This window comes from Pristis pectinata, chromosome 6 (genome assembly GCF_009764475.1).
Source record: "Pristis pectinata isolate sPriPec2 chromosome 6, sPriPec2.1.pri, whole genome shotgun sequence".
NCBI lineage: Eukaryota > Metazoa > Chordata > Chondrichthyes > Rhinopristiformes > Pristidae > Pristis > Pristis pectinata.
In genome coordinates, this window is record NC_067410.1 from 5009899 (window position 1) to 5034015 (window position 24117).

A 24117-nucleotide genomic window follows, 5' to 3' on the forward strand; every position below is an offset into this window, starting at 1 on the left:
TAGTCATATGAAGATGTTTAGAGTTGCCTCGAAATGGTTCATGTAATCAAAATCTCCATCAGATTACGGCTTCATTTGCTGTAAATAGCAACGTTTCATTAATGCTGCTTTTGTAATTGAGAGGTTCATCTCTAAGCAAGGCTGTTTCTCAGTTCTTCATTTTGTAACTCCATTCTACTCATAATTCTAGACTTTTAATTTCGCATTGCCTGCACTAGGGTATTAGACCCATTGCATCTGTCTACCTGGATGTAATGTATACATAGTCTGTATTTTACATACATTATCAACTCCAGCAATGATTCATTTAGTTCCACTGTGTTGATGCTAAATTGAGTTTTATTTTAACTTAAAGATATGTCACTTGACATATTTTCATAGATAGAACATAGAACACTACAGAACAGTACAGGCCCTTCGGCCCACAATGTTGTGCCGACATCTTATCCTGCTCTAAGATCGATCTAACTCTTCCCTCCCACATAGTCCCCTATTTTTCTATCATTCATGTGCCTATCTAAGAGTCTCTTAAATGTCCCTAATGTATCTGCCCCCACAACCTCTGCCAGCATTGCGTTCCATGCACCCCTCAGTCTCTGTGTAAAAAACTTACTTGGTGTAGCAGCCAGCATAATCAAAGACCCCACCCACCCAGGACATTCTCTCTTCTCTCCTCTTCCATCGGGTAGAAGATACAGGTGCCTGAGGGCACGTACCACCAGACTTAAGGACAGTTTCTACCCCACTGTGATAAGACTATTGAGCGGTTCCCTTATACAATAAGATGGACTATGACCTCATGATCTATCTTGTTGTGACCTTGCACCTTATTGCACTGCACTTTCTCTATAGCTGTGACACTTTACTCTGTACTGTTATTGTTTTTACCTGTACTACATCAATGCACTCTGTACTAACTCAATGCAACTGCACTGTGTAATGAATTGACCTGTACGATCGGTATGCAAGACAAATTTTTCACTGTACCTCGGTACAAGTGACAATAATAAACCAATACCAATACCAATATCTTATACCTTCCTCCAATCACCTTAAAATTATGTCCCCTTGTGTTAGCCATTGTCGCCCTGGGAAGAAGTCTCTGACTGTCCACTTGATCTATGCCTCTTATCATCTTGTACACCTCTATCAAGTCACCTCTCATCCTCCTCCTCTCCAAAGAGAAAAGCCCTAGCTCACTCAACCTATCCTCATAAGACATGCTCTCCAATCCAGGCAACATCCTGGTAAATCTCCTCTGCACTCTATAATGAGACGACCAAATCTAAAGAGCAGAAGGCACAAAGGGGAATGTCACAAACACTTCTCTCTACAGAGAGTACCCTAACTACCTGTTAGGGTAGTGGGAGCAGAGTCAATCAGGGCTTATTCAAAAGGGAATCAGATAGGCAACTGATGAAAATGAGGCTGTGGCGAAAGGGACTGAAAATCTCCCTGCGCCGTGGCGGTCAATGTCCTGACTGCTAGTCTTCCCTGGAGCCAAAAAAACCGCAGATGCTGGAAATCTGAGATAAAAACAGAAAAAGTTGGAAACACTCAGCATGTCAGGCAGCATCTGTGGAACGGGAAACTAAATTAAAGTTTCAGGTCAAAGAGCTTTGCTGAGAACTGGGAAAGGTCTTCTTCTGTGCTGTTTTGTTTTAGGATTTAACCCCGAGCCAAGATTCCTTTACTCTGCCCTGGTTTGCACATTTGCTGAGTTAATAGATTATAATTAGTAATTGTTAGAAGCCATGGAGCAACCTAAGTCTGCTGCCTCGCACCGCCAGAGACCCAGGTTCAATCCTGACTTCGGGCGCTGTCTGTGTGGAGTTTGCATGCTCTCCCTGTGACCGCGTGGGTTTCTTCCCACACCCCAAAGACATGTGGGTTGTTAGGTCAAATGGTGGCTGTAAATTGCCCCTAGTGTGTGGGTGAGTGGTAGAATCTGGGGGGAGTTGATGGAAATGTGGGGAGAATAAAAGAATGGAGATTAAGGTGGGATTAATGTAAATGAACAGCAAATGGCTGGCATGGACTTGGTGGGCCGAAGGGCCTGTCTCCATTGCTGTGTCTCTGACTCACGCTAGCTGTGTCTCAGTGAGTCGCAGTCTGCACCCATCGTTGGGAAGAGCTGTGGGTTGAAGTCCCATCCAAAGATTTAAGTACATAATCCTGGTTGACAAGGTGCAGAGGGAGGAGATGAGAAAGTTTTCATTAATAATGTAAAGAAATATTTGTGGACCCGTTGAAGTGAGATAAGGCAGAAAAGGGAATGTGAATTACTCACCTTCTACCTGGTCCCAAGTGCCAGCACTACAAGGGAACTTCAAAATAAGTAGAAGAGAACGTGAGATTAATGTGGGATTAGTGTAAAATAGGTGGTTGACGGTCAGTGTAGACTCGATGGGTTGAAGGGCCTGTTGCTATGCCGTATCTCTCTATGATTCCATGACCCCATCTCTCGGGTTATGGTACCAACTTTAAAATGTTAATGTTACTTCCTAAGACCACTTCCCAGCTGGTAGTGACACTACACTATGATAGGTCTCAGAGAGGCAACTCTCCATTCACCAATCCCATTCCACAGATTTATGCACGTAATCTAGGGTTCCACTTGCAATGCAGTACTGTGGGAGCTCTGCACTGCTATGGATGCCACCTCTTGGCTGAGATGTTAAACTGAGGCAATGGAATCAGCCAGGCTTTGCCAGTAGTACCCACAACCTTAACTGCAAGATCAACGAATGTCTCTACCCCAGATAGATCGCGAAGGCTTCTGTCTCACTTCCTCACTCAACTCATGGATAAATACAACACCCAGGATATTCCAGAGCCCTGCAAAGATAGTGTTAAAAATGCCAACTCTAATCTCCATGTACATTTTAAAGAAGCATAACTGAGCAGGTAAAGGTCACCAAACAACATATTATTCCACCTACGTCTTGGGTATTTCACTTGCATAGAAGACAGCCATATTAACGCCCACACCGTCTCCTTCTTCACAAGTATATCTACACTGCTTCATATTTTCTGAAAAAAGTAACCAGGAATAGTAACTCAAAAGTCCCTTTGAAAACCTTTGATTTCTGAGAATAAAGAGCAGAGATTCCAAGACTAGGCAGCTGGTGTTCATTCTTGGCAACCACCAGTGTGGAATGACAATTCCAGCATTGGTCTTCTGTCTCCATCAACACTCCGTGTCAGCAACAGAACCTCGCAGCTTTAATCCTGTGCTAATGATTTTGAGCGTCAAGAAAAGGCCACAAGACCAAGCAAGCAATTGCTTTATAATCAGTCAGCCTCAACTTCCCAATCCCCACCTCAGCCTTCAAACACTCCCCTCTCCAGAAACTGCATCTAAATTGTCTCTTGCAGCTGCTGATACCATTCGCTATTAATTTAATCCCGACCTTTTGGCCAGAGAACTTCCACCAGACTTGTTTACTTACTTTGAACTCCTACATTTGTGATTGAAGCAAAAAAACTGCAAAAAAACAATTACGTTGCCTGGACAACAGTCTCCACCCTACCACCCTTCACCTCCCTTACCCCGCTGTGGAACTGAAAGCACGCTTGCTTTCTTGCTTTCCCATTTCTGATGAAAGGTCCTTGACCTGAAACATTGGGTCTGTTTCTCTCTCCACGGGTGCTGACTGATCTGCTGAATGTTTCTGTTATTGGTTCCTACATAAGAAAGTTCTGTCCCTGATGCCTTTTCCAGTGTGATTTCATAGATACCCCTACCGTTGACCTATATATCATACAGCTCCATTTTCTACATGAATAAACAAGGGAATTTAGAGGCATATAGTTGGAGATTGAGTTTTCAATTTGTTGTTCACAATAACTTGTACATATGTGCACAACCATGCGTTGTGTCATTAATCATTGAGTCACAAAGTGAGACAGCACACAAGCAGGCCCTCAAGTCCTCCGAGTCCACACTGATTATCAGCTACCCATTGACATTAATCCTACATTAATTCCATTTTCTATTCTTGCCATTTTAGAATCAGAATCAGGTTTATTATCACTGACATATGGCGTGACTTTGTTTTGTGGCAGCAGTACAGTGCAAGACATAAAATTACTATAAATTACCAAAATAACCAAATAGTACAAAAAAAAAGGAATAACGAGGTCCAGTTCTTGGACCGTTCATAAATCTGATGGAGGGGAAGAAGCTGTTTCTGAATCATTGAGTGTGGGTCTTCAGGCTCCTGTACCTCCTCCCCGATGGTAGTAACGAGAAGAGGGCAAGTCCAGGATGGTGAGGGTCCTTTGTGATGGATGCTACCTTCTTGACGCACCACCTCTTGAAGATGTCCTCGATGGCGGGGAGGGTTGTGCCCATGATGGAGCTGGCTGAGTCTACAACCCTCTGCAGCCTATTGTGATCCTGCGTATTGGAGCCTCCACACCAGGCTCTAATGCAACCAGTCAGAATGCTCTCCACCATACATCTATAGAAATTTATAAGTCTTTGGTGCCATACTGAATCTCCTCAAGCTCCTGACAAAGTAGACCCACTGGCGTGCCTTCTTTGGGATTGCATCAATGTGTCGGTCCCAGGATAGATCCTCTGAGATGTTGATGCCCACGAACTTGAAGCTGCTCACCCTCTCCACTGCTGACCCCTCAATGAGGACTGGTGTGTGTTCTCCCAACTTCCCCTTCCTGAGGTCCAAATCAATTCCTTGGTCTTGCTGACGTTGAGTGTGAGGTTGTTGCGACACCACTCAACCAGCCGATCTATCTCACTCCTGTACGCCTCCTCATCGCCATCTGAGATTCTACCAACAACGGTGGTGTCATCAGTAATTGGTGTCATTTCCATCAACTCCCAGATTCTACCAGTCACCCTCAGACCAGGGGCAATTCACAGTGGCCAATTAACTTAGCAAACCGCACATTATAGGGATATGGGAAGAAACTGGAGCACCTGGAGGGAGACTACACGGTCACCAAGAAGAATGTGTAAACTCTACACAGACAACAACGGAGGTCAGGATTGAACATGGGTCTCTGGAGCTGTGAGGCAGTGGCTGTACTGCTGTGCCACTGTGCTGCCCAATAATTACGGATCAGGGGTAGCTGCATATAATGTAAAGCTACTTAGGAGGCACTCAGATGCCACAGGCTTTGAATATGAAAACACGAGAGAGTAGCATCGGACAGCAGTGACTTCAAATACCTGGCATTGATGAGGAATGCCATGTAAAAAGCTGCAGAGAGTAGTGGACTCAGCCCAGTACGTCATAGGCACATCTCTCCCCACCATCTGTAGTATCGACACAAGACGCTCCCTCAAGAAGGCAACATCCATCATCAAAGACCCCCACCATCCGGGCCATGCCATCTTCTTGCAGCTGCCATCGGGCAGGAAGTACAGAAGCCTGAAGTCCCATACCACCAGGTTCAGGAACAGCTACTTCCCTTCAACCACTTGTTTCTCGAACCAACCGACACAACCCTAGTCACTGCAGTTTGCCCACTTTGCACTAAAATGGACTTTGTTATTTTGTTGGTTCTAATTGTATTTTCTTGTAAAAATTGTGTATAATTTATATTTAATTTATGTTTCTCTTGAGAAATGCGGCTTATATGATTCTATGGGCAGGCGCAGTAGCGTAGCAGTTAGCGTAACGCTATTACAGCGCCAGCGACCCAGGTTCATAGAACATTACAGCACCATACAGGCCCTTCGGCCCACGATGTTGTGCTGACATTTTATCCTGCTCTAAGATCTATCTAACCCTTCCCTTCCACATAGCCCTCCATTTTTCTATCATTCATGTATCTATCTAAGTGTCTTAAATGTCCTTAATGTATTTGCCCCCACAACCTCTGCTGGCAGTGCATTCCACACACCCACCACTCTCTGTGTAAAAAACTTGCCTCTGACATCCCCCTTATACCTTCCTCCAATCACCTTAAAATTATGTCCCCTCGTGTTAGCCATTTTCGCCCTGGGAAAAAGTCTCTGTCCACTTGATCTATGCCTCTTATCATCTTGTGCACCTCTATCAGGTCACCTCTCATCCTCCTTCTCTCCAAAGAGAAAAGCCCTAGCTCAATCAACCTATCCTCATAAGACATGCTCTCCAATTCAGGCAGCATCCTGGTAAATCTCCTCTGCACTGTCTATAAAGCTTCCACATCCTACCTATAATGAGGCGACCAGAACTGAACACAATACTCCAAGTGTGGTCTAACCAGAGTTTTATAGAGCTGCAACATTACCTGGCAGCTGTTGAACTCCATACCCAACTAATGAAGGCCAACAAACCATACGCCTTCTTAAAAACCCTATCACCTGCGCGGGAACCTTGAGGGATCTATGGACATGGACCCCAAGATCCCTCTGTTGCTCCGCACTGCTAAGAGTCCTGCCATTAACCTTGTATTCTGCGTTCAAATTCAATCTTCCAAACTTCACACTTTTCCAGGTTGAACTCCGTCTGCCACTTCTCAGCCCAGCTCTGCATCCTATCAATGTCCTGTTGTAACCTACGGCAACCTTCTACACTATCCACAACACCACCAACCTTCATGTCATCTGCAAACTTACTAACCCACTCTCCCACATTCCAAAGACATACAGGTTAGGAGCTGTGGGCATGTTATGTTGGCGCCAGAAGAGTGGTGACACTTGCGGGCTGCCCCCCCAGCACATCCTGAGTAGCGCAAAAAGATGCATTTCACTGTGTGTTTTGATGTACATGTGACTAATAACTAAATATCTTATCTTTTATCTTATGTGCCTGTGATGCTGCTGCAAGTAAGTTTGTCATTGCATCTATGCAAACATGTACTTGTGCATATGACAATAAACTTGACTTTGACTTTGAATCGAGTATCTGTGGACTAAGGGGGATGTAGCAGCAGTGTAGGACAGGAGGACCCGCCAGATATTCCACTTTGATTTGATTAGCAGACTTAGCAGTGTGGAGGAACAGAGGGATCTTGGGGTCCACATCCATAGACCCCTCAAGGTTGCCGCGCAGATCGATGGCAATGGCTTACACGAGGGGACATAATTTTAAGGTGATTGGAGGAAAGTATAAGGGGGATGTCAGGGGTAAGTTTTTTACACAGAGAGTGGTGGGTGTGTGGAACGCACTGCTGGCAGAGGTTGTGGAGGCCGATACATTAGGGACATTTAAGAGACTCTTAGTTAGACATATGAATCATGGAGAAATGGGGGGCTATGTGGGAGGGAAGGGTTAGATAGATCTTAGAGCAGGATAAAATGTTGGCACAACATCGTGGGCTGAAGACCTGTACTGTGCTGTAGTGTCCTATGTTCTATGTTAAGGGTCGGAGATATCAGTCACTGTGAGGGTATGGTAGTCAATGTCACTGTCTCTTAATCCCCTCCTCACACCACCATCACAAAGAATATCTAACTCAATTGAAAATCAGAGCAGATTATTAGCCCTCATGAAATAGATGTTAATGCTAATCAGCAAAGCACAGAAACTAAAATGTCGCACCCTACCTTCAGTATTCATTTCCGTTGTCTTAAACAGAAATGAATTTTGGAGGCAGGTTACGACATGATGTCCCTACTCTGGAGACACAAGAGACTGCGGATGCTGGAATCTGGAGCAACATACAATCTGCTGGAGGAACTCAGCGGGTTGAGCAGCGTCTGTGGGGGGGAAAGGAATTGTTAACGTTTTGGGTCGAAACCCTGCATCAGGACTTGTGTCTCCACAGACGCTGTGTTTCTCCGTCGAGGTTGTTTGTTGCTCCGTGATGTGACAGCTATCCTGACTGGAAATGAATTTCCTGGCTGGTATTCCCAAAATTCCTTTACCTCCATATTTTCTTCCCAGCCTTACAGAACTGCCCATGGCCTCAGCCGCTCTATACTTTCCGCTACCTCCTGAGAACTCAGCACTCTTTCAGTTCTGACCTATCGCCAGCCACAGTTTTCACCCCTCCACAAGTGGTGCCTATGTCCAGGAGGAGGAGGCTCCAAGAACATCCCCATTCTCAACACTGGCAGGGCCCAGCATGTGAGTATTAAGGATTCACAACTGGACTCAGCCAGAAATGCTGGGTGGGTGATCCATCTTGGCTCCCTCCTGCAATCTCCACCATAACTGAAGCCAGTCTCCAGCCAATTCCATTCAATTCATGGAATATCAATAGCTGACATCACTGGGTACAGCAAAGGCAAAAGGACTAGACTGCATCTCAACTGTAGTAGTGGAGCCCTGTACTCCGACACCAGCTGTGTGAGCCCAAAACAGAGATGCTGCCTTGATTATTTAAGCCTGTTTGAAATAAACAAGGCATTGCGCAGTGGCACAGCACACACCGCCTCACGTTGACAGAGATCCTGGTTTAATCCTGACCTTGAGTTCTGTCAGTGTGGGGCTGTGACCATGTGGATTTCATACAGTCACGAAGCACAGGAACGGGCCCTTCAACCCAGCTCGTCCATGCTGACTGTGATGCCTATCTACGCCAATCCCATTTGCCCACATTAAGCCCGTATCCTTCCTTTCCTATCCAAGGACCTGTCCAAATGTTTTTTAAACATTTCCTCCGGGTGCTCTGGTTTCCTCCTGCATACCAAAGATGTGCGGGTCAAATGGCCGCTGTAAATTGCCCCCAGTGTGTAGGTGAGGGGTAGAGTCTGGGAGGAGTTGACGGGAATGTAGGGAGAATAAAAAAAACGGAGATTAAGGTAGGAGTAATGTAAACGAGTGGTTGATGGCTGGCATGGACTTGGTGGGCCGAAGGGTCTGTCTCCATTGCTGTGTTTCTGTGACTCATGCCAGCTGTCGCATTCAGCTGTGGGTTGAAGTCCCATCCAAAGACTTAAGGACATAATCCTGGTTGACAAAGTGCAGAGAGAGCAGATGAGAAAGTTTTCATTAATAATGTAAAGAAATATTTGTGGACCCGTTGAAGTGAGATAAGGCAGAAGAGGGAATGTGAATTACTCACCTTCTACCTGGTCCCAAGTGCCAGCACTACAAGGGAACTTAAAAATAAGTAGAAGAAATTAATGGAACTAGCAACAGCAAAATCAAGTTGGAATTTATAAAACATAATGGGAGTTAAATGGACTTTTACAATTTGATGGATTCTGCACCAGAAAATGGTAAAGCTACTGCAGAATTTTTTAAAGCACTCTGAGTCCAAGAACTGTGAACATAAATCAAAGAACTGCAAATATTCTTGAAGAAGGGTGGGAGGGAGAGTTCGGTAACTCCAGATCCATTGATGAACTCTTGATCTCGCAGTCTACCTCGCTGTGGCCCTCGCATTTTATTTGCAAAGCACATACCACCAAGCTCAAGGTAGCGCTGAGTTCCTGCTGTTCTATCCCATTGTTATAAGACTACTGAACGGTCCCTTGGTATGATAAGATGGACGCTTGACCTCACAATCTACCTCGTCATGGCCCTTGCACCTCATTGTCTGCCTGCACTGCACTTTCTCTATAACTGCAAACTATATTCTGCATTCTGTTTTCTTTTACTACCTCAATGTACTAATGTCTGGAATGATCTGTCTGGATGGCACGCAAACAAAAGCTTTTCACTGTATCTCGGTACATGTGACAATAAACCAATACCGATACCAATACCAAGTTATGTTTCACCTTCTTTATGGGAAAGTTCCAGAAACATAAACTGAGAGTCAACATGGGTTTGTGAAGGGTAGGCTATGTTTTGCTAACTGAGCTGAATTTTTTTTGGAAAAATTCACTAACATCGTAGATAAAGGAATTTCTTTGCCAACTTCCAGAAGAAATTTGATAAGATTCCTCACAAGAAATGGAGACACAAGAGACTACAGATGCTGGAATCTGGAACAATAAACAACCTGATGCAGGGTTTCAACCCGAGACGTCGACAATTCCTTTTCCCCCACAGATGCTGCTCGACCCGCTGAGTTTCTGTTTGTTGGTCCCCACAAGGATCTATTACCGAGAATGTGAGCACATGGAACCGGAAGTGGTGTGGTGACTTGGGCTGGCGATTGGTTTGGAGGCAGAAGTCAGGGAAGGGATTAAAGTTCTGATCTCTGGATATGAGAAGGGAATCGCTTTGACGTGACTGCTTTTTCCCAAAGTTATCAGTGAGTTGGATGAAGGAGTATGCTTTGAATATGTATAGAACATAGAACAGTTACAGCATAGGAACAGGCCCTTTGACCTACGATGCTGTGCTGAACTAATTAAACTAGTAATTAAATGCCTAACTAAACTAATCCCTTCTGCCTACACAATGCCCCTAATCCATCCATTCTCTGCACATTCGTGTGCCCATCTAAGAGATTTGCGTCCACCACCACCCCTGGCAGCGCATTCCAGGCACCCACCACTCTCTGTGTAAAAAACTTGCCCTGCACATCTCCTTTGAACTTACCCCCCTCTTACCTTAACTGCATGCCCTCTAGTATTAAACATTTCGACCCTGGGAAAAAGATACCGGCTGTCTACTCTGTCTAAGCCTCTCATAATCTTATGAGCTTCTATCAGGTCACCCCTCAGCCTCTGCTTCTTCAGAGAAAACAACCCAAGTTTGTCTAACCTCTCCTCATAGCTCATACCCTCCAAATCCGGCAGCATCCTCGTAAACCTTTTCTGCATCCTCTCTAAAGCCTCCACATCCTTCCACATGATTCAGCCAAGAGCTCTAGATAGCTTCACGGTGCCGATGAAGTGAGAATTATCAAATTACCAGCATCATATCTCCGCTACAGTGCTTTGTGAATGATCCCAGCAGTAGTGACTTGACTGCCAGATATTAAATCCGGCACGTCCTGTTCCGTCAATTATCTCGCAATGTTATTTAACACAGCAGAGTCAATGCCACTTTGGAATGATTGGAAGAAGAGAGAAAACATCAGGAAGAGACTCTGCTCCTTGCCCCCTGGTGTCTCCCCACATCAACTTTACTCTCACCCCCAGTTACTGCCACCAGCACTTAGCAACAGATCTGCCATTTTAACAGGACAGGGAAGTAATATTAAATGTGGCAAACTCTGCTTGGAGTACTGTATGCAGTGGAGGTCTCCCTGTTACAGAAGTGATATCAAAGAAGATGCAAGAGGATTTACCAGATGATATCAGATCTGAGAGTTTATAATTGCCAGGAAAGTCTGAATGGGCTGGTTTGTAGAGTGGATGTAGTGAAAAGACGTTTTCACTTATGGAGGAATCCAAAACTATAATATAATCAGGAGCAGAAGTAGAATTGTGCTGGAAATATTCAGCAGGTCAAGCAGCATCTGTAAGATTCATGTTTCAGTGCAAAGACCTTTCATTAGAACTTTGGAACAATGCCAGAGTGTCAGCCCGGATTGCTTAATGGAATTGGAATTGGTTTAATATTGTCACATCTACTGAGATACCTGGAACGCACTGCCGGGGGTGGTGGTAGAGGCTGATGCAATAGGGATGTTTAAAAGACTCCTAGATAGGCATCATGGATGTAAGGAAAATGGAGGGTTCTGGGCTGTGTAGGAGGGAAGGGTTAGATTGATCGTGGAGAAGGTTTATATAGGTCGGCATAACATTGTGGGCCGAAGGGCCTGTACTGTGCTGTACTGTTCTATGTTCTGTTTTATACAGTAAAAATCTTTTGTTTGCATGCCATCCAGACAGATCATTCCGCACATAAGTACATCGAGATAGTAAAAAGGAAAAAAAGCAAAGCAGAATATGGAGTTAGTTACAGAGAAAATGCAGTGCAGGTGGACAAATAAAGTGCAAGGTAGATTGGGAGATCAAGAGTTCACCTCTTAATGTATAAGGTGTCTGTTCAAAAGCCTGATAACAGTGGGCTAGAAGCTGTCCTTGAGCCTGGTGGTACGTGCTGTCATGCTTTTGTATCTGCCTGACGGGAAGGGGAGAAGAGAGAACGTCCGGGGTGGAAGGAGTCCTTGATTATGTTGGCTGCCTTCCTGAGGCAGCGGGAAGTATAGACAGAGTCAATGGAGGGAGGCTGGTTTATGTGATGGACTGGGCTGCGTTCACAACTCTGCAGTTTCTTGCGGTCCTGGGCAGAGCAGTTGCCGTACCAAGCCGTGATACATCCGGGTAGGATGCTTTTGATAATGCTGTGGCGACTCACCGTTTAGTCGGGCGAACCGGCTCGGCAGTCGGGTCGCGCAGCGTCGGAGCGACGAGGCCCAAGATGGCGGCGGGCCTCGTCTTTCCCGAGCGACGGGGAGAACCCGTGCGCGGGAAAGTCTTGATAACGTAGGACTTACGTCATTACCGGTTGCAATGGGGCGGGAACAGTCTCCCTTAAAAGGCCCCCGCAAGGCGGGAAAATAAACCAGTTCTTGTTTGGCAATCCTCCGACTAGCGTCTTGTTTTATTTCGCGGTAGCAACCACTACATTGGTGACCCCGACGGTCCAAACGGATTTTGGACCCGCGCAATGGCCGACAGCACAGCAGCCAACGCAGTGGCCCTCAAGCTGCCCACCTTTCGGTCACTTCGGCCCAGCGTCTGGTTTGACCAGGCCGAAGCGCAATTCCACCTTCGGCAGATCACGTCCGACTCCACGAAGTACTACCATGTGGTTAGCTCTCTGGACCAAGAGACAGCTGCCCAGGTTGGAGACTTCATCCAGTCGCCTCCGGAGGAAGATAAGTACCCAGCTTTCAAAGACCTTTTGATTCGGACCTTCGGCCTCTCCCATCGTGAGCGCGCTGCCCGCCTGCTTCATCTGGACGGCCTGGGGGACAGATCCCCATCTGCCCTAATGAATGAGATGCTGGCATTGGCCGAGGGACACAAGCCATGCCTGATGTTCGAACAGGCCTTCCTCGAACAGCTCCCCGATGACATCCACCTGTTGTTAGCTGACGCTGACTTCAGCAACCCCCGTGAGGTGGACGCCTGGGCAGATAGGACCAAGCGCGAGAGCGGCTTGCCCGTCAGTCAAATCACCAGGCTGCGAGCCCAACACCCTCCTCTCCCGGCCCCAGCAACCAAGCAACCACACCCCAGGAACGCAGACGACGACACGGGTGACCAGCTGTGCTTCTACCATCAGAGGTGGGGCGCGGAGGCCCGTCGATGCCGCCCACCCTGCAAGTTTCAGGGAAACGCCAGGGCCAGCCGCCGCTGATGGCTACGGCGGCTGGCCGCCGACAGAGCCTCCTATTCATTCAGGACAAGAAATCTGGACGGCGTTTCCTCGTTGATACTGGAGCGGAGGTCAGTATTTTGCCCCCGACCGGCCGCAACACACGTAACAGGCCACCCGGTCCTCTACTCAATGCCGCCAACGGTACAACGATACGGTCTTTCGGCACCCGTACACTTCAATTACAATTCGGCAGCAGCCGTTTTACCTGGACCTTTACCCTTGCCACGGTCGCCCGACCACTCTTAGAAGCTGATTTCCTTCAGGCCCACAACCTGTTAGTCAACCTGCGAGGGAAGCGGTTAGTCCACTCTAGCACCTTCCAGACCTATCCCCTGGGAGAAATCAGCACACCAGCCCCGCGCCTGGACTCCATTTCCCTTTCTGGCGACGACTTCGCCAAGCTCCTAGCCGAATTCCCATCAATTTTGGCACCTTCGTTTACGAATTCTAGGCCCAAACACGGGGTACGACACCACATCATTACCACAGGGCCACCCCTTCATGCCCAAGCACGACAATTACCTCCAGACAAGCTCCGCCTGGCAAAGGAAAAGTTCCGTCACATGGAGGAGCTGGGGATTGTTCGCAGGTCAGACAGCCCCTGGGCCTCCCCCCTGCACATGGTCCCCAAAGCCACCGGAGGGTGGAGGCCCTGCGGCGACTACCGCAGGCTGAATGACGCTACCAACCCGGACCGCTATCCCATCCCTCACATCCAAGACTTTGCAGCGAACTTACACGGGGCCCGCATCTTTTCCAAAGTGGACCTCGTTCGGGGATACCACCAAATCCCGGTCCATCCGGATGACGTCCCCAAGACTGCGATTATCACCCCATTCAGCCTGTTCGAATTCCTTCGGATGCCGTTCGGTCTTAAGAACGCCGCGCAGACCTTCCAGCGGCTGATGGACGCGGTAGGCCGAGACCTGGACTTCGTGTTCATTTACTTGGACGACATACTGATCGCCAGCCGTAACCGCCAGGAACACCTTTCCCACTCCGCCAGCTGTATTCCCGCCTCCGCGATTTCGGCCTCACGATCAACCCGTCCAAGTGCCAATTCGGACTTGACTCTATCGATTTCCTCGGCCACAAAATCACCAGTGACGGGGCAACACCCCTACCCGCCAAGGTGGACGCTATCCGCCATTTTGCCTGCTCCGACACAGTCAAAGGCCTACAGGAATTCCTTGGGATGGTCAACTTTTACCATCGGTTCATCCCTGCGGCAGCCCATATCATGCGCCCTCTGTTCTCGCTGATGGCTGGTAAGGGCAAGGACATCACCTGGACTGACGAGGCTGCGGCTGCTTTCGTTAAGGCCAAAGACACCCTGGCAGACACCACGATGCTTGTACACCCTAGGACTGACGTCCCGACTGCCCTCACGGTAGACGCGTCCAACACCGCGGTGGGTGGGGTACTGGAACAGCTACTCGAAGGCTGCTGGCAACCCTTGGCATTTTTCAGCAAGCACCTTAGACCGCCCGAACTGAAGTACAGCACTTTTGATCGGGAACTTCTAGCACTGTATCTGGCATTTCCGATACTTTCTAGAAGGCAGGCCTTTCACCGCTTTCACCGATCATAAGCCTCTGTCCTTTGCCTTCTCCAAAGTCTCCAATCCCTGGTCAGCTCGTCAGCAGAGACATTTATCCTACATTTCCGAATTCACAACTGACATCCAACATGTCTCCGGAAAGGATAATGTCGTTGCTGATGCACTTTCCAGACCAACCATCCACAACCTATCCTTGGGTGTCGACTACACGGCCCTAGCTGACGCACAGCAAGCCGACGATGAACTGCCCGGCTACAGAACCGCAGTCTCGGCCCTGCAGCTCCGAGATTTCTTGGTTGGTCCAGATCTGTGGACTCTACTTTGCGACGTTGCGACTGGTCAGCCCCACCCTATAGTCCCTGCAGCCTGGCGGAGACGCGTTTTTGACTCAGTACATGGGTTGGCGCACCCGTTCATCAGATCTACTGTCCGACTGGTCGCCAGCAAGTTTTTCTGGCATGGCCTGCACAAACAGGTCAGTGAGTGGGCCAGGACTTGTCCGCACTGCCAGACGTCCAAAATCCAGCGACACACCAATGTCCCACCACAGCAGTTCGAGCCTACCCGTAGGAGGTTCGACCACATACACGTCGACCTCGTGGGCCCTCTGCCGGTTTCAAGAGGAGCCCGGTACTTCCTTACCATCGTGGACCGGTTCACGAGGTGGCCTGAGGCAACCCCCCTGACTGACGTCACAACTGATTCCTGCGCCCGGGCGCTGCTCACAACTTGGGTCTCACGTTTTGGCGTTCCGGCCCACATCACTTCAGACAGAGGCACCCAATTCACTTCCAGTCTCTGGGCTGCATTAGCGAACCTGCTAGGGACGCAGCTGCACACCACCACAGCCTACCATCCTCAATCAAACGGGTTGGTGGAACGTTTTCACCGCCATCCGAAATCGGCCTTGATGGCCCGCCTGAAGGGTCCTAACTGGGTTGACGAGCTGCCTTGGGTCCTGCTCGGCATACGCACTGCCCCCAAAGAAGACCTCCGCACTTCATCAGCTGAGCTTGTGTACGGGGCGCCCCTAGTTGTCCCTGGGGATTTCATACCTGCCCTTCGGGACCAAGGGGAACAACCCCCAGCAGTCCTACAAAGACTGCGCAAGAAGCTTGGCAACTTGGCCCCGATTCCCACCTCACGGCACGGTCAAGCCCCATCCTGCCAGCCCAAGGAACTACGGGACTGTAAGTTTGTTTTCGTTCGCAGGGGCACACCTCGGGCGCCATTGCAACGACCATATGAGGGACCGTTCCGAGTCATAAGGAATAATGGATCCACCTTTATTTTGGACATTGGAGGCAAGGAACAGGTTTTCACGGCGGACCGCCTCAAACCGGCCCATTTGGATCTGCAACAACCTGTCAAGGTTGCAACGCCGCGACGCAGAGGCCGGCCCCCTAAGCGGCAGCTGGCACAGCCCGCGGTCCTTGGGGACTGTATCGCCGGTTCTGGGGGGGGTTGTGTGGCGACTCACCGTTTAGTCGGGCAAACCGGCTCGGCAGTCGGGTCGCGCGGCATCGGAGCGACGAGGCCCAAGATGGCGGCAGGCCTCATCTTTCCCGAGGGACAGGGAGAACCCGCGCGCGGGAAAGTCTTGATGACGTAGTACTTACGTCATTGCCGGTTGCAATGGGGCGGGAACAGTCTCCCTTAAAAGGCCCGCGCAAGGCGGGAAAATAAACCACTTCTTGTTCGACAATCCTCCGACTGGCGTCTTGTTTTATTTCGCGGTAGCAACCGCTACAATGCATCTGTAAAAGTTGGTGAGAGTCATCGGGGATGTGTCCAAAGTGGGACTTGTACCACAACCTTATAAAATGGTGCAAGTGGTTGTGTAGCCCTTTCAGTGATTACCTCCTCTGCTCTGACTCCTCATTATACCAGCTGCAAACCAGTCCCACAAGGAGATTTATACATCTGAGATTGACAGACTAGGCTGCCCTATCATCCAGCAAATCAGATCACGTGCACTTAATTACTTTAAAATTGCTCTAAAAACAGAAAATGATAGTGTTCCTTTCACACTGCTACAGTTACTCCTTGACGAAGGGGCCTTGAGAGCATTGTGCATTGCTATCATCTCCTGTATATTCTGTGCAACCCACCAGTAATTAATTTTCGGAAACCCTTAAGCAAAAGACCACCAAGAGTTCAGCAACTGTAATAGGTTGCAGTTGCCAGTGAGTGATTCTCCAGTTATAAGCCTGTGAAGGAGAAGGTTTACAACAACGAGGTACTGTCATTGCTACTTAATTTACTCCATTCACTGCCTATGGATACTCGAGAGGGCAATTGCAAGCAATCTTCTTGCCTTTGTGTTGCATTACATCCGCGCACACACATAGTTACAAGGAGTATTTACAGAATACTAATTAAGGAAAGTGCTGTGTTCCAATCTGATTCCTATTCACATCACAGGGCAGATTTATGCATTCTTCTGAAGCTACAATGGAACGTTGCTCTGAGCACCATGGAGCTTCTCTTGCCAGAGAGGCAGTGAGTTTATATTCTGCAGGGCAGTTTAACGCTGCTTTCCGGTTGGGAGCCTTTTCCTGAGAGATAATTCTCTTACCAAAGGGTTTGAAAAGATGGTTATGGGGAAGGTTATGGGGAAGACGGGGTGGGAAATTTCCAGGTACAAGCCTAAAGTCAGAGTCATAGAATCACAGAGGCATAGAGTCCTGCAGGAGTGAATGGGAAGGGGTGGGGTCCATTGGGAGTGCGGACAGTCATAGAATCATGTGGCTCCTTTGGCCCACCACATCAATGCTGACTTCTTTTTATCCATCTGCACTAATCCTATTTGCCTGTATTAGAACCATATCCTTCTATACTTTGCCCATTTAAGGATCTGTCTAGATAGCTATTTAGATATTTATTAGCCACATATACATCAAAACACACAGTGAAATGCATCTTTTTGCATTATTGAGAATGTGCTGGGGGCAGCCTGCAAGTGTCGCCACTCTTCCGGCGCCATCGTGGCATGCCCACAGCTCCTAACCTGTACGCCTTTGGAATGTGGGAGGGAACCGGAGCACCCGGAGGAAACCCACGCAGACACGGGGAGAACGTACAAATTCCATACAGACAGCGGCTGGAATTGAACCCGGGTCACTGGCACTGTAATGGCGTTACGCCAACCGCTACACTACTGTGCCTGCCCCCTAAATGCCTCTGATTGCACCACCATCTCTGGCAGCATGTTCCAGATATCAACCACTCTGTGTAAAACATTTTACCCTCTGATCCCCTTTAAATATTGTTCCTTTCATTTTACACCTATGTCCTCTTGTTTTTGATACCTTTGCCATTGGGAAAAAAGATTCTGACGATCCACCCTGCCTGTACCTCTTATAATTTTATACACTTTTATCAGGTCACCCCTCAGCCTCCTTCGCTTCGGTGAAAATAACCCAGCCTGTCCAGTCTCTTCCCATGACTAAAGTCCTTCCAATCCAGGCAACATCCTGATGAATCTCCTCTGCACTCTCTCCAGCACAATCACGTCCTTCCTATAGGGCAGGGGCCAGGACTGCACACAGTACTCCAAGTGCAGGCTAATCAATGTTTTGTAAAGTTTGAAACACAGAAAAGTACAGGACAGGAAAGTCCACCATATTTGCACCAATTACAGCGTAATATCTGAACTTTAATATTCTATGCCCTGACTTATACCATGTGCCTTCTTCGTCACCCTATCTACCTGTGTTGCCACTTTCAGGGAACTGTGGGCTTGAACCCCAAGTCCCTCAGTTTATCCACATTCCTTAGTTCCCTACCATATGTCCTACCCCAATTTGACTCTCAAAATGCATCTCCTTGTACTTTTTGGGATTAAATTCCAGGTGGGAAGCCCAAAACTTGGAGCCATCCATTCATTAGCTACTGATTAAGGAACTCAGAAGAAACTTTATCCTGTGAGTAATGCGAAAGTGGGACAATATAGAAGTAATTGAAGCAGATGCTACATTTTCGATTATTCATTGAAGGGATGTGAGCTTCACAGGCTGAGCCAGCACTTAACTGCCCATCCCTCTTTGCCCTTGAGAAGGTGGTGGTGAGCTGTCTTCTTGAATTGCTGCAGGTCCTTGAGGTGTGGGCACACCCACAGTGCTGTTAGGGAGGGAGTTCCAGGAATGGTGAAAGAACAGTGATGTGCTTCCAAGTCGGGACGGTGCATGGCTCGGGGGGGGGGGGGGATCTTCCAGGGGGTGGTGGTCCCTGGGCTTTTGCTGCCTTTGTCCTTCTCACCGGTAGAGGTGATGGGTTTGGGAGGTGCTGTCTGAGGAGGCTTGGTGAGGCGTTGCAGGTTATGTTGACAAGTTTGGATAAAACAGGATGGAATGAAGCTCCATGTGAAGTAGAAGCACCACCAGGGACCCTATGGGACTGAATGGCCTGACACATGTTCACTGTAAAGGCAGTGGACAATAGAGAACAAAGCAACAACTCTCCGCTTGGGAGAAAAAAACTGCAGATGCTGGAAATGTGAAGCAAAAACAGAAAACAACAGAAACATCTGTGGAGAGAGAAGCAGTGTTTCAGGAGAATTTCCTCCGATGCCCTTTTGTAAGGCTTGCCCCCTGTGTAGATCCCTCGGTGCTTTTTGCTGTTCGGAGGCACGCACATATCTCCTCTGCCCTTCCCTTCTACCTCCTACCCAACCTTTTTCTGATACCCCGCAGCTTGAAGGAGGCATTTGACAGGGCGCCACTGGAGGTGACTCCGCGTAACTCAGGGAAGCTCACAGAGCCATCAGAGTTGATGTCCCTCTTGCCACCTGACTGCTGTGTTTGCCATGTAAAGGTTTTGGGTGATGGGACAGGGGAAGGTCATTTGTTTGGTCGTTGAACCCATTTCATGATCCTGACCCGGGAGTTCCCAACCCCAAGTTATCAAGATGGTGCAGGAGTATGGTGACTCGTTGCAAGCTGCTTTCTGCAGATCTACTCAATACTTCTAATATAATTGTTCTGCTCTTTTAAATCAAAATTCTATGTAAGAATTACTAATACTATTCTTTTAAATCCCGCACTGCACTTGCTCTGTAACTGTAACTGTAATACCCTGCATTCTGTTATTGCTTTTCCCATGTGCTACCTCAATGCACTGATGTGATGAAATGATCTGTACGATCAGTATGCAAAACAAAGCTTTTCACTGTACCTCGGTACATGTGACAATAATAAACCAATTTACCAACTTAGTCGCTCATAGCTAAGCTGACAGCTACAGTTGCCTGAAACCTCATACTTTGGACTGGAAATACATCAGCCCAGCTTGGTTAGTACTCATGGACTCTACTGCACAGAGAGAGTCCACTCGGACTAGCTTGTCTGTCTCAGGTTGCATGCTCCACAGCAGCTCCTCCCCAACCTATCGGCATGAGCTACAGGTGTGTTCCTGTGAACTCTTTGTAACCAGAACAGTCCGCAGATCAGGAAAACGGCCACGAACCAAATTCCCACCCGGCAGAAGATGCCCGCAGTCCTTCAGCTGCCGGAAAATCAATCCCGCTGATCTCCCAGTCGCTTGCTCGTATGTACGGGCTGTACATAAATTGGGTGTCCGTAAACTGTGGAGGACCTGTATTCCTATCTCCAAGTAATTATCCAACTTCCCCTTAAATGAATCACACAACTCTTGTTGAAGTGCTGATGATGTCCTCTATAATTCACAACCCAATGTTGTCCCACAGTTTGGATCGCAATTCTTTCTTCATTTTTCAGACTATCTGGGCATCACTGGCAAAGCAAGAATTTATTGTCCAGTCTTATTTCAACTGACTGGCTTGCTAGGCCATTTAAGAGTCAACCACATTGTTGTTATTTCCCAGTTCCTGATTTATTAATCGCTTTGAAATTCCACATCTGCTGTGGTGGGATTTGAACTCAGGTCTGAGGACTACTAGTCCGGTAATTTAGCCACAAACACTGCATCACCGCAGTATCCTACCGGGATTGGACATCATTAGGACTGTCTTCAGGAGATAGATAAAAGAACACGAGAAAATAAAGTTGCTTCTGAAATAACAGAGGGAAAGGATTTTTAAAACATTTTTCATAACCTCAAGTCCTCCCAGAGCACTTTCCAATAAAATTCTTTTCAAGTGTGGTTATTGTTGTAACGTACGAAGTGCAGTAGCCAATTTTCAAACAGCAAACTCTTGCAAACAGCAGTGTGATAATGACCACGTAATTTGTCTACATATGATGCTGTTTGTGGGATGGTTAAATCAGTCAGGAAATCGGTGAGAACACCCCTACTGACCCTTGAAATAGTGGCATGGAATCTTTTATCTCTGTCTGAGAAAGCAGCTTAATGCCTCATCTGAAAGACAATGCTTCCGACAATGTATTACTTTCCTAAGTACTTAACTGTGTTGTCAGCCTATTCTTTTTTACTGCACAGAAGGAGGCCAGTTGTCCATCATATAGAACATAGAACATAGAAAAACTACAGCACAATTCAGGCCCTTCAGCCCACAAAGCTGTGCCGAACATGTCCCTACCCTAGAAATTACTAGGCTTACCCATAGCCCTCTATTTTTCTCAGCTCCATGTACCTACCCAACAGTCTCTTAAAAGACCCTGTCGTATCCGCCTCCACCACCGTTGCCGGCAGCCCATTCCACGCACTCACCACTCTCTGAGTAAAAAAATTACCCCTGACGTCTCCCCTATACCTACTCCCCAGCACCTTAAACCTATGTCCTCTTGTGGCCACCATTTCAGCCCTGGGGAAAAGCTTCTATCTACCCGATCAATGCCTCTCATCATCTTATATACCTCTGTCAGGTCCCCCCTCATCCTCCGTTGCTCCAAGAAGAAAAGGTCAAGTTCCCTCAACCTGCTTTCATAAGGCATGCTCCGCATTCCGGGCAGCATCCTTGTAAATCTCTTCTGCACCCTTTCTATGGCTTCCACATCCTGCCTGTAGTGAGGCGACCATATATATGTAGACCTTAGAATAAGGACTTGCTGCAGCATTTTTAATTGCATAAACTTTTTCAAAATGAAACACCACCAGAGATGTACAATTCATTGTTTACTTGCTATGAGGATATATCTTTATAATCCCAGAAAATTGGATTGAAGCTGAGTTTTCTTCTGTAGTTAATTTCCTGTTTATTTTATTTCTTGCTCCCAGAGAGAGCAACATAGATTCATTTTGTCATTTAATGATTTATCAAACACAGTCAAAAGTCATGGAGGGGTATTTTCAAATTCAGAACCCTTTATTGCCCATGAATTCAACACATTGTGTAGTATTGCTGTCCTTGTGATATGTTTCTGCTTCTGTGTGATTACCTTGCCTACAAATAAATCTGTGTGTTGGTTTAACCCATTAACCATGTTATAGTCTGTCACTGAGGTACCCACTGCTGTTTTAAGGTAGGCAAGAGAACACTGCGGCCAGCCCATTGCTGAATCCAGTGATAATGTCAGTGTTACTGGTGTGTAAAACACTTTGTGGGGAACATAGATCCCCCTAAAGGGAACTGCCCTGGTGCCGTGAGTGCAGATTGTGAGTGTTAGAACTCAGCTTGAACCATAAACCATCTGTGTGCTCAGCAAGGTGAGCATTTCTATACACATAGGTGGTTCATGAAAGTGCCCTGCTGGTTATTGAAGCAAATAAAAAATGCTTGTCTTCTTCTTTTCAGACTTTGTTGGTGAATCAAGGCTGAAATGCAGGATGGCTTTGTTCAGTGCCTGTTGCCGTGGAAACCGCATACTCCTCTCTTCTTAACCACGACGGGAAGGGCTTGTCCAGAATCCTGTTTATCAATAAACATGCGTTGAGCTGACTTCATTTCTCTCAATCCCTGTTAGCTCAATGCAAATGTGACCTAGCGTTTGATTCAAGCTGCCTATACATCTGCCCAAACATTACTACCCTTATACGTTCCTTTGTCTAGTACCTCTGTGCAAGACTTCAAATCTCCTGTTATGTTGCTGGTTCTCATGTTATAGATGGTTCTGTATCTATTGTGCTCGCCTGAATAAAAATGTTTTGTTTTGGAAAACATGCTTTGAGCTGAGAAATGAACAGATTTGTATTTCTACAGTGTCTTTTGAAGGAAACCTCGGTCAATTTGTGCACAGTAAGCTCCCGCAAAGAACAATGAGATAATGATCAGGCAATCTGTGTTGAGTGATGTTTATTGAGGGATCTCTACTGACCCAGAAACAGGTGACACCCCCTCCCCCACCCCAGCATTATGGCCGTATAGGTTATGGAAATTCGCCCTCATGGAATTCACAAGTCACCACCCAAAAAATTTGAGGTACAGATTAAAATTCGTTCTCATGGAAGTTGTGTGGGAAAAAGTAAATAAATCAACACAAAATTAATATTTTTGCAACCCATGCTTCTTGACACATGCACAGATGACGTGGCTTTGCATTTCGGAAAATAGCAACACGGCTCATTTTCTGGGAACGTAACCCTTCCCATAACATGGGAGTCGCCTGTGCTGGAGATAGTTCCCTAAACCTCAGATCTTTTTCTTCCACAAGAGAAAACAGATCTAATCCCTCATTGAAAACGCAGCTCCTCCGAGAGTGCAGCACTCCCATCGTCCTGCTCTAGAAAGTCAGCACAGGTCTCTGCACTCAAGTCTTTCAGTGAAACTTGAACTTGCAACCTTCCAGTTCCAGGCCTTGGTTGATAGGCTGCCCTGATACTGGGGGCTGACAAGCTGGTTGTGTGTCAGTGCAGGACAGTGTTCTGTTCTGGTGTTTATGCCAGAGGAAATGGTTGAGACAGGTAACCATAAAAGATTTTTAATGGGTATATGTTTGGAAGGTTATGGGCCAAACGCTGGCCAATGGGACTCGCTTGGATGGGGCATCTTGGTTGGCATGGACCAGTTGGGCGGAAGGGCCTGTTTCTGTGCTGTATAACCCTCCTCTCACTTTACTTCATCTAACCATATTAGTAATTCCTTCCATTACATATGTGAATCTAGCTTTGTCCTCAATACGTCAATGGTATTCACTTCAACCACCCCTTGTGATGTAACTTTTTATGGAGTAGAAACACTAGCTGGGCCGAATGGTCTACTGGAGTAATCAATATCTATATCACTGAAACAGACCATGGTGTATTGATCACTCCAGAGTACAAGAAGGAGATAGAGAGCTTAGAGACATGGTGTCATGACAACAACCTTTCCTTCAATGTCAGCAAAACAAAAGAGCTGGTCATTGACTTCAGAAAAGGGGGCGGTGTACATGCTCCTGTCTACATCAATGGTGCTGAGGTCGAGAGGGTTGAGAGCTTCAAGTTCCTAGGAGTGAACATCACCAATAGCCTGTCCTGGTCCAACCATGTAGACACCATGACCAAGAAAGCTCACCAGCACCTAAAGAAATTTGGTATGTCCCCTTTGACACTCACCAACTT

General features: G+C 47.2%; 1 protein-coding gene across 1 annotated transcript in view; it reads left to right on the plus strand.

Moving 5' to 3' along the window:
- LOC127571668 (MICOS complex subunit mic25-like) overlaps positions 1 to 22713 on the plus strand; it is a 508671-nt gene extending 485958 nt beyond the window's left edge. The window contains exon 8 of the mRNA XM_052018256.1: positions 22373 to 22713. Coding sequence (XP_051874216.1) covers positions 22373 to 22396 — 24 coding nt within the window. The 3' untranslated portion in view covers positions 22397 to 22713. The remainder of the gene's footprint in view (positions 1 to 22372) is intronic.
- Positions 22714 to 24117: the final 1404 nt, after the last annotated feature.